Below are 15,422 nucleotides of genomic sequence, written 5' to 3'. Positions count from 1 at the left end.
ACATTTGGGCAGAAGTAAGTAGAAGGAAATCACATATTTTGTACATTTCGCTCTCTGTGTAGCTCATTTGTATCTGACACTGCTAACTGTTAGCCTACAAAATCAATTAATAACTGAGCATCGACTGCAGCAGCAGGAGATTCTTGTTGTTTTCCCCTGCATGCACAAGTTACTATCTTAACTTGGCAGCTGACATTTTGCCGGAGTGGATGTGCTGAGAGGTGTATTAGAAGTGATAATGAAGAACACACTTCCAGTTGAGAATGAGGCAATTAAAGCGTGGTGTAAACAGTGGAGGGAGGACTGGGTGTTATTTCCCTCCTGAGGGAATCCTCCAGCATCTCTCACACCTGAGAGAGAGAGAAAGAGAGAGAGAGAGAGAGAGAGAGAGAGAGAGAGAGAGAGAGAGAGAGAGAGAGAGAGAGAGAGAGAGAGAGAGAGAGAGAGAGAAAGAGAGCGCTCTGATGAGGATTCTGGATGACAGTCAGCGACATGAGGATGTAACACTGTGGTTCGGTGCAGCAGGGTGACAGCGAGGAGACTGGGAGCTGCACTCAGCGCCTACATTTTAAGAGCAACTTAGAGGTTGAAATTATCACAGAATTTATACACAAGGCTTTTGCTTGAAAAATCATAGTTTTGTACCCTGTTATGCCCTATAAAAGGGCCTCCTAATAGGGGACCCTTTTATATTACGTCACCAGGTACAGATCAAGAAAAATATGGTTTAACACCCCCACCCACCTCTCCCTGCCCAAGCCAAAAAAACAAACATGTTTTTACAAACATCAAATTAAACATAGAAATCAGGGCTACAATAATATATATAATTCACAAGTATAACCTCTAAACACAACTCAAACAATACTTAGGATTAGGGTGAGGGCTTAAAGGGCTACTGCAGGATTGTATGTCTTACGAGCACAGACTGTGTATAAGAACTGGACGTAGTCATGTTGACATCACCCGATGGTTTGTGGACTGATGCTTTGAAGCCTTCAGTTTGGTGATTTTGCCGTCAACATCTCGAGATACGGTCGTCGACATGTTTTTTTTGCAAACAATAAAAAACCATAAAAATTACCATATTTGGAATGTGGAGGAGTGACGTCGAGATGCTGGATGTGTCTCTGAAAGCTTTAGTGATGTGTGTCAATATATATCTATTCGTATATATATATATAAATAAATATATATATATATATATATATATATATATATATATATATATATATATATATATATATATATTTGTATTTCTTATTCTTTATAGTCGTTTAGTCAGAATATTTATGTATATAATATATATATATATATATATATATATATATATATATATATATATATATATATATATATATATATATATATATTGTATTTCTTATTCTTTATAGTCTTTTAGTCAGGCGGTCCTGACACGGCACAGTGGAGAGGGGTCCTTTGTTGATGACGTCGCTGGTGATTTGGAAGATGTTGTAGCCGAAAGTTGACTGACACTGTATTTTAAATTAATGTTAACATATTTACACTAATGCGGAGTACGTACTATAAACCTCAAAATGGAACAAATTGCACTTCAACAAAACTGAAAGGTTAGTTCTTTGTTAATTTATAATTATTGGCTAAAAAAGTAAAGCGACATATTAGCTTGTTAGCTTGAGCTACAATTAGCCGCTAGATGCCGAAGTGCTTTTAAAATTATGCTATTTTTAATGTTGACTTGTTTAACGACAGTGATTTTACCTACTACGGTTTGACTTGCAGTGTCTCTGGTTAAACGGAGTTCTTTGGTCATATTCGGCTAGTAATGGTTTACAAGAAGAGTCTGGTATGTCAACAAAATCCCAACTGTTTCAATCGGGGATAGGACGCACTCTACGTGAGGAAGCGGTTTAGTGTAATCGTTAAATGTGCTAATACGCAACGGGGTATCGGATGCTAATTGGATTCATATCCGAAACATGGGGCTTCCTTAAACAACTCTTGAGCCATTTTCTGTTCTGGTGGTTGTGAACGTTTGCGGAGGATTTTATATAAGATAATTTGCATGTCAAGTCTTTTTAAAGCATCCGATTAGTGTGAGTTAAGCTTTCCACAGATAATATGTCGAGACTTGAAGACTTGACTGAAAATGCAGTTCAAATAAGTGTGTCACAATCCAAAAATACTTTTAATAAATCAATCGTTCTATATTGTATAATAATACTTATCATGTAAGCTGCAGCCTTGATTGAATCTTATCTGACTTTTTATCCTCAGCTTCATTTGAGACTCAAGGCTCCCACGGCACAGCCATGCCCCAGAAACCCCAGAAGAGCGCCCAGACGGCCCACTACATCGAGCTGGGAGGTTATCAGTACTGGCCCGTGCTGGTGCCCCGCGGCATCCGACTGTACACCTACGAACAGATCCCAGTGTTCCTGAGGGAGAACCCCTACATCACGGACGGATACAGAGCCTACCTGCCCTCCAGACTGTGCATCAAAAGGTGAGAAGTAATGTTGTGATCCTTTTTTATTTGTTTTACACTAAAACTGCAAAAACTAAACGTTGTATCATCATACATTTCAACAACAGAACAGGTGGTTGATATCTTTATTTGAATGAGGGACGACTAGCGTTTTCTTTTTTTCCGTAGCCACAAAGGCTGGTGGGTTCCTCTATAGCAGGGGTGCCCACACTTTTTTGGCTCGCGAGCAACTTTTAAATTGACCAAGTGAAAAAGATCTTCCTACATTAACAATGGTGTGTGTGTGTGTGTGTGTGTGTGTGTGTGTGTATATATATATATATATATATATAATGACAGTATTTGTTCCTCTGAGTGACCGTTTTGTAATGTTCCTCCGCTCAGCATCTTTATTCTGTCCAATGAGACGGTAAACATCTGGAGCCACCTGTTGGGCTTCCTGCTCTTCTTCTTCATCGGCGTGTACAACATGGCCTCGGTGCTCCCAGCCATCGGCGCCTCCAAAGAGGACTACGTCATCTACTCTATCGGACTCTTCTGCTTCCAGGTACAGGACCAAGTTCTCCAGTTCACAGTCGGCACAGTCAGCTATTCTCAAATGTCCATCATCTTGGCAGGTCAAATATGTGCACTTAACAATAAATGAATACTTTTTTTTTAATTGATCATATCTTTATAAATAAACACCTCACTTTACAGATTGTTTTATTCCGATTTTTCATTCATATTTGGTCACCTTTTTTTTTTTTTTGACTAAATACAAGAATTACAATAAACAAGTCCGTTTTGCCAAGTTCCACCTTGTTTCAATGTACGTTTCTCCTTCCGTTGAGCAATGTGGTGATTTTTCAAATTCGCCAAATATCCTGGGAACTGATCATGTGACAGTTTGCATGGTGTTACCTTAATCTGAGTGCTTACAGAAGGACTTCAGACCTCATCCAAAATATTGTCCGTTCTTCTCAACAAATAAAAAAAACATAATCAGTCCAGCAGTTGGCTAGACCAAGCTCGACAACCAGAGTCTTCAAGTCCAATTAGAAAAAAAGGCAGAATCATGAGATGAAAAAATGTTGAAACCATAATATTTTCCTACTTGTTATCTCGCGTTTTGCACCTCGCATCCTTTGCCGACTCTCCCCTCTCTGTTCGCTGTCTTTAGTTGTGCATGCTGTGCTCGGTGGGTTATCACCTGTTCTGCTGCCACCGCTCGGAAAAGACCAGCCGCCGCTGGATGGCGCTGGACTATGCCGGGGTTTCCATCGGCATCCTGGGCTGTTACGTCCCCGGAGTCTTCTACACCTTCTACTGCAATAATGTGAGTTCACCTTCAGTTCACAAAAACTGCAATTTAGAGAATCTATTCTGAAAATACCCTCCAGGGCATCATACCAGATAAGAAAGGGCAGATGTGAAATTGTTACAGCAGCAGGAATACAAGATTAGGGTTTAATAGATGAAGCATCTAGGCTTTAAATTCATTAGCGAGGTCACATTAGCAACGGATCAGCCGCTTGCTTTGTCATCTGAATCTCTTTTCTCACTCTTCCGTTTGAGAAGTTTAATGTTAACGTCTTATTCTCTTCTCTACTTTTTCACATCCTGTTTCCAGATATTTCTCCTGAATTTCACTACTATTGTCTTTTAAATAACTCTTCCAGCCCTTCAGGAAATACAAAACAAAAATTGTATATACTTTTTTGGTACCAATTTTAACAACAATACTGTTTTTGAAACTTTTCCTTTTACACAACCTTTTTGTAATTTCTTTTTTTTAAAAAGCTGAGATTCTGTCTAAATTGCTCCCAGTATCCTGATCGTTGGCCTGATAAGTAAATACGATTCATAAGTAAAGGCGGCTGTAGCTCATGGGGAGAGTCGTGTCGTCCTGACACCACAAGGTTCAATCCTTGGTCTCCCCATAGTTCACACTAAGTGTCCTTGAGCAAGACACTGAACCCCCAGTGAAGTACACTGCCCCTTAATTACTAAGGATGCTGTGAGTACAAACTATGTTATTATGATCATGTTCGGGGGAGGAGATTTAGGGAGTTTTGGAAAAGAGTTTAAGATGACCCTTAAGATGACTTGATTTTCAAGTAGCTTGCGAGCTCAGCAGGGAGATGATCTTGACGTTCTTGATCCTTTGTACACTGGAGCCAGACGAAGAATTATCTAGTTCCTGGAACCTTCGGATGCATTTCGTGAGAAGGACAAAACCGCTACTGCTTGCACATACACAGAAAACTGTAATTTAAACTTCTAACCGCCACGAGACACCGTAATTGAATCAAGCCAAAGTGGCGCTTGCAGCCTGGCTCTGCCGATTTGACTCATTTATCCTGGTGAAGAAGCAACGCGACACCTTTTTGCTGCGCTCCCCACCACCACCACCGATGATGACAGCCGCCCACCACCATGTTATTTTATTTCCTCTCCTGGTTTTGCTTTCTCTTATTTATTTATTTTTTCTTTTAACTCCTGAAGTATTTGGCGCTGCTCCTTGCTGTCCACCCCTCCCACCCCCACGCATATTGGAAGCGCTGCGTTATTTTGCCCCCAGAACGCAGCTGAAATCTGCTGCAGCCCAAACCAGATGGCTGCGATCACGGAGCGCTCCGTCACTCTGTTCCCCACCATATGACGTTCGCAAGTCTGGGAGCCCCCCCGCCCCCGTTCCTGCCAAGACTGGGGCTCCACTCCTGCAACAAGCTACCAGGGGGAAAAAAAACATATATGTATATTTAGTCAGACTCTTGAGTGTTTTAGAAATGCAGATTTCAAGACGAGAACACAGTGTCTGTTAGGAGACGAGCTTTAGAAGACATTTTTGGGCTGGAGCCGGGAGGGGAGGGAGGGTGGGCGGGGCTCGTTTCTGGTGCAAATTTATTCACTGTGAATTTTAGCAGAACTCGTCACATGAGGACGTGTGACTGGACGGAGGCCGACATCCACACACGGACAGGCATGTGTGGATGGCCGTCCAGACTGCACACAGTGTCTTAAAGAATCATCATCTTTTTTTTAGCACATACATAAATCTTCACTTCCTTCTCGCTGTTTTATAGTTTTGTAATAACGCACACATGAAATGGTCAGACAACCTGATGACAAAAAAAAGGTTTGGATCACAGAAAGCCATTAATAGCTCCAACAAACAATTGTTTTTCGTTTCAAGAGCCCAAGGTGACATATTTAAACTTCAAATAAAAAGTGCTGAAGTGATGTTGCCGCTGTTGGTTTCGACGCTTAACAAAAGAACTCAACATCCAATGCAAAAGAACAAAAAAATTCCAGTTGGTTAGAGGACCTTGAAAAGTCTCCCCCGCCCCACAAATGAACTCCTTGTGAATGGTGTGAATCCCAGAGCTTTAAAATTGTGTCCAATGCATCTAAAGAAACTCTTCTTTCATGTAATAGTTTGTGCAGCAGCGTCTACTGTCCAGCGTGTGGCGCTGGACGCCTTAAAAACATTGCGGTGGAACTTTTTTATGTTCTTCTGCTCCGTGTCTCTAAGGTCACCGTGACCTTCTAGTTCTGTGGGTTTACTTTCTTCCTCACGAGTCGGCTTCAGGTGGCCTTTTCAAAATCCTGCAGCTTCCTGACCGTGTGAATGAAATGTCATGTGAGAAGCATACGTGAGTTTTGACCTTTTGACCTGTTCCCGCAGTACTGGCGGCAGGTGTACCTGGTGACGGTCCTGGCCATGATCCTGGCCGTCTTCTTCGCTCAGATTCACCCTCATTACCTCAGCAAGCAGTGGAAGCAGCTGCGCTCGCTCACCTTCTGCCTGGTGACCGGGTACGGCCTCATCCCCACCTTCCACTGGATCTGCATCACCGGCGGCTTCTCCTCGGAGCTCGTGCAGGTGAGCGCGCTCGGGAGTCGCCCGACAAACCCGGAGCATTCGTTAATTTACGGAGGTTTTCGTTTCTTCACCACGGACCAGTTTCGTGTAAGACGATATATATTTACGGAACGGCTTTCAAGGTGCGACCCAAAAATATGACTTTATAAAATTATACGGCCGGCATGAAGATCAATATAAACTATAAAGTGCATAAAGATACAACTCCCCACTACGGAGGATCAGTGTGAGCCCTGAGCTTGTTTCTCTGCTACAAGCCGGTCCCATCTCGGGGAGACGACGACCCCTGCGTGTTCGTTACGTCTCGTCCACTAACTTCTAACCCGCTTCACAAAGACAGGATGTTGAAGTGGAGGCAGGCTTTCAGTGATCTCACTCAGTGATCTCACTCACTCAGTTTCAATTTTGGGGTCACGTCTCACGTGACCTCTTGAAATGTGTCGTGAGGTTCAGACACAGACGGATGTATCCGGTCATTTTTCAAAAATAAAACATCTTTCCGACCTTGACCAATCAACATTTTTTCGATTCATTCATTCTGTGCGGGTACGAACGACCGATACTAAACCCGGTGGTTGGCTACAGCTGATTTTATTTATTTATTTATTTTTTTAAATGTCTTTTTGGAGATTCAAAAGTCTGTTTCTCTTTTGACACCAGTGAAGGTATTTGTTCTTTGAAATTCAACTGCCTATAAGATAAACAACTCCTGCCAATATTTAATCTAACTATAACTAAGAAGGATATTTACAAACTGATAATTATTCAGGATTCTTTTTTTTTTTTAAATGTAGTTGCTGTTTGGTTTTGTCCACAAATTGCTTAAATATTTTATTTTTTGCTTCCTTCAGGCTTTTGTTCCTCGGATTCTGGGGATGTACTTCATTGCTATATTAGCTCTTATTTTCTACGTTTCAAAAGTTCCTGAACGCTACTTCCCAGGTAAGAAGACTTTTTGTTTTCCGCTGGTGCGCACATGCGTGTGAAAGAACCTTTTACAAACAGTTTAGGCGGTACGGTGTGTCAGTATGTTTAATATTTCCTCCTCCATGTCGTGGCTGCAGGCCAGCTGAACTACCTGGGCTCCAGCCACCAGGTGTGGCACCTGCTGCTGGTGCTGATGTTCTACTGGTGGCACCAGTCGTCGTGCTTCATCATGGCGTACAGACACAGCCAGCCTTGTCCTGATGCCCCCCAGCACGCCTAGGGCGGATCCCGACTCCCTGTAAGCAGAACTGTGCATAAAACCAGCTGTATTGTTACCTTTTTCATTTTGGACGTGCAATTTGTTTTTAGGATGTTTTTATGGCAAAATATACATTGACTTTTTAGTTGTTTTGACAGTACTATAAAACTGACAATTTGATGGCATTTTTGGACTTTTTCTATGACATTAGTATTGGAAGTTTTTTTTACTGACTTTTTAAAATATTTTTCAACTATGTACGATCACATCTTTTTCAAACACATTTCTAAGGCTGCAACAACGAATTGATAAAAATCGATTTTTCAAATAGTTGGCAACTAGGAAGAGGACCCGGGGAACACCCAGAACCCGCTGGAGGGATTATATCTCCCGGGTGGCCTGGGAACGCCTCAGGGTCCCCCAGAATGAGATGGAAAATGTTGCGGGTGAGAGGGAAGCCTGGGTCGGTCTGCTGGGCGTGCTGCCACCGCGACCCGACCCCGGATAAGCGGCGGAAAATGGATGGATGGAAATAGTTGACAACAAATGTCATTATCGGAGATGTTTGAGGAAAGCAAACGGCTATCGAGACCGCCGATCATAACGTGGAGCGCGAGGTCTTTGGCAAAGCTCGGCGCGATTGTAAAGACTGAGAGGATCTTCAGTGATCTTCAGCCTTCAGCCTCTTGTGTTTCACGGAGACATGGCTGCGTGCGGATTTACCGGACCAGCGTGCCGGCTTCAGGACTGTACTGGTGGGCAGAGGCGTTGAGGGTCATTTATACTCAGGTTTTACGCAAAAACGCAAGACCTGCAAGAGCCCCTTGTGTAGTCTCATCAGCCCTCTTGTGTGCGTTGCCCAAAATTTCTGACTATCCAAAAAAGCTACGCGAGCCGTTCGCAACACGCAAGACTGTGATTGGTCTGCTAACCGCATCCTTTCTGAGTCTCACATTATTTCCGGTTTCATAGCATATTATCGCTATTTTTAAAAGCCAAAGCAGAAACATGAACAACGGATCCCGTTAAAGAACGTTTGTTCTACGTAGTAGTTGCAAGACTTTATATCACCCTTTAGACAGAGACGTTGCGCAAAAACGTGCGAGTGAGTGTTTCTGTAGCCCGACCATTGAACTATTAGCCGTGAGGATGCTTTTGTATTTTTTGCCGAGGGAGTTCACGTTCGCCATTGTTGTCGCCACCCCCACCAGGACTGTGAGGCGGTGCTCTCAGGAGGCTAATTCAATTCAGTTTATTTTATATAGCCCAAAATCACAAATACAAAATTGACCTCTGAGGGCTTTGACGCCCTGCAGGACTTCTTTGCGTCAACAGGGATGTGCTGTGTGGACCACATGGGGAGGACATCACTAGCATGACGGACTGCATCACAAAATACATCAATGCTTTTAAAAAAAAATTAATTGAATAATTGTTAGTTGCAGCCGTACACATTTCTTCATAATTGTATATCTTTTTTTCCCCCTGAGATACTGCGACCTTTTTTAGAATAAGACGAAGATCTAATCTGCCCAGACCGCTGAGACTCCTGATTCTAATCATTTTGATTATTTGCTTGTCTTTTTCTCTGTTCGTCTTCCTCGTGTGTCAGACGTAAACGTCCTCACCTGTGAGTGTCTTCAGTCCAGTGACCTGTGGAGGAAACCAGCAGCGGGCTGCAAGCCAGGAGTCAAACCGGTGACGCGTCTCCAGAGCATGGTGTGTGTGTTTTAAACCAGCTCATCACCGACAAACAACTGAAACTCTGCAGTAAAACTACACCATCTTCAGAATTTGCACTGCGTTTAAATTTACACAAAAAAAAACAATCATCAGGTTAATTTACGACATGAAGCATCTTTTTAATGAAAGAGAATGTTCTTCCAGTGCCTGTGGCTTAAGCACTTGTTAAATTATGTTATGCTTCTTTTTTTTGTTGAGAATTACCAATATTTAAAATAATCCCTTTTTTTTTTTACATAAAAATGGCCTTTTTTAATGTCACCGCTGGATGCAAGTACTTTTTTTTTTTTTTACAGTGTTGAAATTTTGATGAAAATCACTTCCAAACTATAACTATATAAGTTGTCGGTGTTGGACCTCTGAGGTATTTATGTCTTCATGAAAACAAGCAACAAAACTAACTAAATTTATGTTTAGACAGAAATAAACCAAAGAGCAGTTCAATGTTCATCAGTTTATATCACAAGTTACTTCAGCGTTGTTTGTTTTTTACTGCAGAGAGAATCAACAGATGCTACATGTACTAGTACATACAAACACTACATGCAGATACCATAAAGTATCACAAGCTGCAGGTGCGCGAGTCCCACCTGGATTTAGTGTTTAATGCCGCTCTGCCTCTGTGTTAAACCACGTGCAGATCTACTACTGCAATGTTTTCTTTGACAATTGTTTTGAGTCCAGTTTATTAAACTGTGCAGATTTAACTATCTTAAAGTTGAGGCTTATTATAAAAATGGGTGTTCGGGAACAGCTTTTAGACATTTTAAACTAAGATTGACGTCTCCACTATGATTTATGTTCAAAATGCAGAATATAAGATGCATATATGCGACTGAGAAGGTAGAACATTTTCAGAAGTCGTACATGTATCCTTTTGAAAAGCATTTGTCTGAGTTCTCAATAAATGATTTAGACAGTTTAGGAGCAATTTTTCTAAATAATTGTTAAAATAGTTGCAACTGTTTCTGGTGAACTGTGTTTTCGGGCAGCTTTTCAGACGCAGTATACGTCAGTATTTTGTCTCCGGCTCATTTTAGGGTGATGTGCAATGTTCAAGTCAACTGCTTTTTATTTTTTGTCTTTGAATGACTTTATTTCAAAATGCAACACCATCACGGTGGACAAACTGAAATGTTTAAATTCCCTCTAATGTTAAAGCGTCCGCTCATCTTTATTTAATTCAAATCTGTGTCCAGTTAAAAGTTGATCTACTCATTTTGGAATGAAAGTCATTTTATTTGTTTATTGTATTTAAAGTTTTAAGATATAGACAAATGTTTTTTGGTGTCATGATCTCATTGTTGTGGTTGTTTAAATTATTGTGAACTTGCTCTGTGTCTCAAGAAGTTTTGTAGCAGCTCGAAATTTTGTATCTTAACTTTTTCATACCTGAGAAATCAGTGCTGAATTTGACTCTAAATAAAGAATATTAACCATGTTCCATTTTAAAAGTATGAAACTGCTTTGTTCCACCTCAAGCTGCACGGAGATGACACTTTTGTTTTCCTCTTTTTTTATTGCATCAAACAGCAGTAAAGCATTATGATAAATACATTATCAGATTTATCTCTTGTGAAAAAACTAAAAAAAAAAGATAAAGTAGTTGTATCAAATGTCGGAAACGCAGCGACCTGCAGGTTTAATTCAAACAGTTGTGAAGGTAAAAGCAGCGCTTAAGGCCGTCGACGTGGAGAGAAAATGCACAACTAAGAACTGAAGGAATTCAGCGCCCAAAAAGTGTTTCCTGAATGCAAATTACCTGACTACGCTTCAGATTACTCAGCTGCTCTTGGGTTTTAGTTCCCGTCATGAATTCATCCTGCAGCGTTAAAAATAATGTGTGATATTCTGTAAAATTAACAAATTACACGGAAAGACCTAAACAAAGTGTAATCGAGGCTTGAACTCTTGTTTTTTCTTTCTAGTTCATGTGGACCAAATGTGGATGAAATAGTCCCAAAAAAAGCATTAGTTTGTCCACATTGAGTAATAATAGAAAAGAACAACCTATTTTAAGGGAAGATATTTCTAAATATATGCACATATGTATATAATATTTTACCCATAATGTTATATATTATCTTGTAAAACCCCCTGCAAGACAACAAATGTTACACTAATTAGTGAGCTTCATGGTGCAGTGTGCATATTTTGGTACATTTGGGGCGGTACATTAGCTTTCTTAATGCTAAGCTCAGCTTCTGCTCCTAAATTTAAACCTGAACCCATTAACTTTTTTCAGTAAGTACAATAAAATTTGATCCCTTCTCGTGTTCAAAGTGTAACGCAAATCACAGCCACGTTTGTCTGCATAAAACACTATGGTGAAATTATGCATAGAGAAAAGATCTAGTAAGGATAAAAAATAAAATAAAAAAGTGGTTAAGGTCAACTCCCGAACGATTCCGCCGGCATGAAAAGGCCGGCGTGGGCCGACCTTGTCGTGGTTTCCGAGGTACTGTGCAGCAAGGTGGAGCCCAGCTCAGGTAAGGCTTCATGGTGCTTAAAAATCAAACATATTGTTGGATCAGAAGGCAAGAAAAGAGCATTCTGCAGTTTCTCTGATTCGTTCAAACGTCTTTACAAGCGGTAGGATGCAGCATAAAGGCTTTCTCAGCACACAGGGACAGCTGAGAGATATGTGAAACCAATGCCAAGAGGTGATCTCACCGCAAGAACAAGTCACTGCTTGGTGGGAAAAGGTGCAGCTCCGAACGGGTCGAGGTCCAGCGGCTGTGAGGGCGGTGGCGGCGACTGCTGTCGCTCCTCCGGTCCGCTGTGGACGACCATTTCTGTGAACGGCACTGCCCCAAAATCATCCATGCTGTTGTCTCTGACAGCGCCGTGAAGCGAGCCCGACCAGGACTTGCCGTTGGCTGCGCCCAGGTCGCTTTTGCTTTTGGTGAGTCCTTGATACTGGCAATCCGGAGGTTGGAAAGGCTGGGCGCCGAACGGGTCCAAAAGGGCCTCGTCCGCCAGCAGGGAAGCTCCTTGGTCCTTCCCATCCGCCATGGTTATATCGACGCTGATGTTCTCTTTCGAGTCCGAGGTGCTGAGGAACTCGTTGCTGCTCTGCGAGTCTCTCCGGCCGACCTTCTTGTGTCGACGCACTCGCTCCGGCGTGCGGTACGTCGGCTTGCCAGTCTTACGCCCGCCGGTCGGTGTGCCGTGGTGGCGCTTGCCGTTGCCGCCGCCGGCCGCAGCCTCCTGCTTGGTTTTCCTCTGGCGCGACGACAGCCGCTGGAGGCTGCGCTGCTTCAGCCTCTGCTGCTGCGGGCTGGCAGACTCCTCGAAGGACGGCTGGAAGATGTCTTCTGCGCTTCTGGAGGTAGCGGGAGGCGGATCGGCAGGACCCGGCTGGAACGGGGAGAAGCCGAAGACGTCAAAGGCCTCGGGGGAGACGGGCGGCGTTTGGCCCATGGGGACGTCGCTGCCGCTCCTGCCCGACTTGGAGAGGTTCCGGTTGAACGGCGCTTTGGTGAAAACATCAAAGTCATCCGCGACTCGCTGCTCGTGGCTGACTTGCCTGAAAGGCGCTTTGGCGAAGATGTCCGAGCTTACTGAAGGCCCGGCGGGAGAAGGCCCGGCGGGAGAAAGCCCAGCGGGAGAAGGGCCGGCGGGCGCAGTTCCTCCGAGGAAAGGGACGGCACCAAAGACATCCACGGTGTCCAAAGCTGGAGTAGCACTCCCTCCGCCGGGTGACTCCGGAGGGGTGATCAGGGTCATGGCTGAATCCTCCTGAGGACTCATTCTAGCAGTGGGCGGAGCTGCTTTACCGGCTGGGGCTTTCCTCAATAGGTTCTTGACCCTGCTGGGGTCATAGTCCGAGTCAGAGCTGTGCTTGTCCTCGTCGTCCTCTCCCTCTTCCTCAGAGTCCATCAGCAGAGGCCTCTGTCCTATAGTCTCCGGCTCGGTGTCTTCCCCATGCTCGCTGTTCAGCCCTTCTTCCTCCTCCGCCTCTTCGTCCTCGCTGCTCTTTGACGAAGGAGGGTCGGACTCGAAGTCACTGTCGGACTCTTCGCCGGGTCTGCAGTGGCTCTTTCGGCCTGATTTGTGCTCCTTGGACGCAACTGCCAATGCCGGCAGCTTTGGATTCTCTGCAGGGTTTGAGACGAGGGCAAGAACGTTGACGTCCTCATTGGTTGGCTCGGTTTTCATCTCATCGGTACCTGCTGAGACGAGACACAACTGTAAGAGTTGAAAATGCAACTGTCTCCTGAATGTGCATAAGAAACTTTTAAGTTTAAAACAGAAAGAAAATCTTGATGCAAAATGGCAACCTCCTTGGCTAAGACCTTAAACCTGCATTGTCTCTGGCGTCCATCAGGAGGCGACTCCTCTGGTTGTATAGAAGTCTATGCTTCATTGGTTAAAGCTGCACTCACTCTCCTGACCACCGGGGGGCGACTCCTCTGGATGTAGAGAAGTCTATGCTTCATTAGTTAAAGCTGCATTCTCTCTAGTAGTGTATGGTTTAGGGCGGGGCCAACTTATAGACTGGTCGCTACTAAGAGCCGTAAATATGGTCCCTTCCATTCACTGGTCGCAAAAAAAACCAAACAAGATGGCGACGGCCAAAATGCAGAATTCCAATCTTTAAAACATCCATAAACCAATAATATAAGTTTTCATTTCCTAAGAGCGTCTCTTAACCACTTTGACCTCTGCATAAAGTTGCATTACAGAAATCAGGATTACTTGCTACCACGTTTGGAGAAAGTCCACAAATCTCAAGCAGAAGGAGCAGTAAAGGAGAAATCACTGAAGCGCAATATGGCCTAAAAGCTGCTCCTCTGACCCGGTGAGAAAACGAAAAAAAGAAATGAGACGAGCAGCTTTTATAAGATTCACCAAATTACTTTCAGATTTTAAATCTCTCGGTGGAAATAGATTCAAGCTGCCAGTCACGTCCTTTAGAGTTTAAAAACAAACTAAATAAAGCTTTGTCCTGCACCAATCTTCATGCAGTTCTATAAATTCTCACGCATAGTTGGCATTTGCTGGAGGAAAAAAAAAAAGTGTAAATATATTTCCAAGAGATTTGCATAATGACAATTGAAGAGATTAGCCTAATTAGCGAGTGGATGGTCTCCAATTATATTGAAAATGAATTGTGCCATACACAATGAGCCAATTCATTGTTCCCCGTGAGTGGAGGCTCGATACCAGAGAGCAGAGAGGGACCCCCTGCTGAGAACACGAGGATGGAAGCCGCTCCCCGTCTTCAGCCCAAACTGGCAGCATGTGATGACGGACGGGCCAACAGCTTTTGTTGTGGTTCAAAACTAAAGGCAGCGACGAAAGATGATAAAACATTAATGCAGGACGCTCTCTGCATTTGTAAACTCATGCAGGTTTTTTAATCCCGAGAGAAGACGTCAGATTTAGTTTTAGTGGATGTTTCTTCTGGGAGTAAAGAGGCAGGATTACATGGAAGACAGAGACGTGGAGGAAACATGTGGTCTGATGGGAGATGGAGTCTGTTGGAGACGTCCGACAGCCGGCGCTCAGAGGAGCCGCAACAAACTCCCCACTGAGCGCAGATTGAGCGGACGAAGCTGCAGAGAGGCGACGCCGAGCCAAAAAGAACTAAAGAAATACTTTGATTTACAAAAACCTGTTGAACACAACCAACAGATTTTGATGTTTTATTGTTGTTAAAGTTAAAGCGTTTTCTCTCTTTTTCTATCAAAATCACCATAAAGTTGTGCAAAAAAACCCTTTTAATTGAAAAAAAAAGTTACTTTGTGTCTTTAACCTGTTGAAAACTACGGAACCAATATTGTCTCTAGACCTCTTTTTCCCCCAAGTTGTCGTAAGAACTTCAAATTAATTCAAATACTTGTGTTTATTGTATGTATTTGATCAGCAAAGTCTTTGAAAAAACTGTATATCTGCAAAAACCCCATCATATTTTGATCATAACTATGAACATCCAGCAGGATATGACCCAGATTCCCCAAAAACTCCTTGAGTGTTGATCGAGTTTTTCAAACTGTATGTTTCAGGGCCTTAACAGCTCAAATACTAATAAGGCATCTTTGTCTATCAAAACTTTGTCTGAATGGGGCATGCTGGGACTTGAAATGTTCGTCTGTTTCCACACTTGCTGTATGATGCGGTATTAGGAACGTGCGCAGAACAGGAAGCCT

At 43.1% G+C, this 15,422-nt stretch overlaps 2 protein-coding genes across 4 annotated transcripts in view; one reads left to right on the top strand and one right to left on the bottom strand.

Annotated features, from left to right (window-relative positions):
- Nucleotides 1-1,463: 1,463 nt before the first annotated feature.
- On the top strand, nucleotides 1,464-10,708 carry paqr3a (progestin and adipoQ receptor family member IIIa). Its single transcript, XM_068604437.1, has 8 exons — nucleotides 1,464-1,592; nucleotides 2,260-2,488; nucleotides 2,855-3,017; nucleotides 3,633-3,788; nucleotides 6,141-6,338; nucleotides 7,190-7,280; nucleotides 7,403-7,563; nucleotides 9,137-10,708. The coding sequence occupies exons 1-7, from the start codon at nucleotides 1,532-1,534 to the stop codon at nucleotides 7,543-7,545; spliced, it is 1,041 nt and encodes a 346-aa protein (XP_068460538.1). The 5' UTR covers nucleotides 1,464-1,531; the 3' UTR covers nucleotides 7,546-7,563; nucleotides 9,137-10,708.
- The window catches only part of bmp2k (BMP2 inducible kinase), a 47,295-nt gene continuing 39,227 nt past the window's right edge, over nucleotides 7,355-15,422 (bottom strand). For all 3 annotated transcript variants that reach the window (XM_068604433.1, XM_068604435.1, XM_068604434.1), the window contains 2 exons: nucleotides 9,153-13,439; nucleotides 7,355-7,561 (listed from right to left, as the gene is read on the bottom strand). In XM_068604433.1, the coding sequence (XP_068460534.1) occupies nucleotides 11,953-13,439 (1,487 nt within the window). In that variant the 3' untranslated portion in view covers nucleotides 7,355-7,561; nucleotides 9,153-11,952. The remainder of the gene's footprint in view (nucleotides 7,562-9,152; nucleotides 13,440-15,422) is intronic.

Source organism: Clinocottus analis, unplaced genomic scaffold (genome assembly GCF_023055335.1).
Source record: "Clinocottus analis isolate CAN_PGR_092001 unplaced genomic scaffold, fCliAna1.0.p SCAF_7, whole genome shotgun sequence".
In the NCBI taxonomy this organism is placed as follows: Eukaryota; Metazoa; Chordata; class Actinopteri; order Perciformes; family Cottidae; genus Clinocottus; species Clinocottus analis.
This window is presented reverse-complemented; position numbering and strand designations above follow the sequence as displayed.

Bases quoted from the DNA above. Each gene is read 5' to 3' on its own strand.
- paqr3a (XM_068604437.1), top strand. From the start codon at position 1,532: ATGCGGAGTACGTACTATAAACCTCAAAATGGAACAAATTGCACTTCA. The intron at 2,489-2,854 runs GTGAGAAGTAAT...TCCTCCGCTCAG, and splicing joins TCCAGACTGTGCATCAAAAG to CATCTTTATTCTGTCCAATG. The intron at 7,281-7,402 runs GTAAGAAGACTT...TCGTGGCTGCAG, and splicing joins TCCTGAACGCTACTTCCCAG to GCCAGCTGAACTACCTGGGC.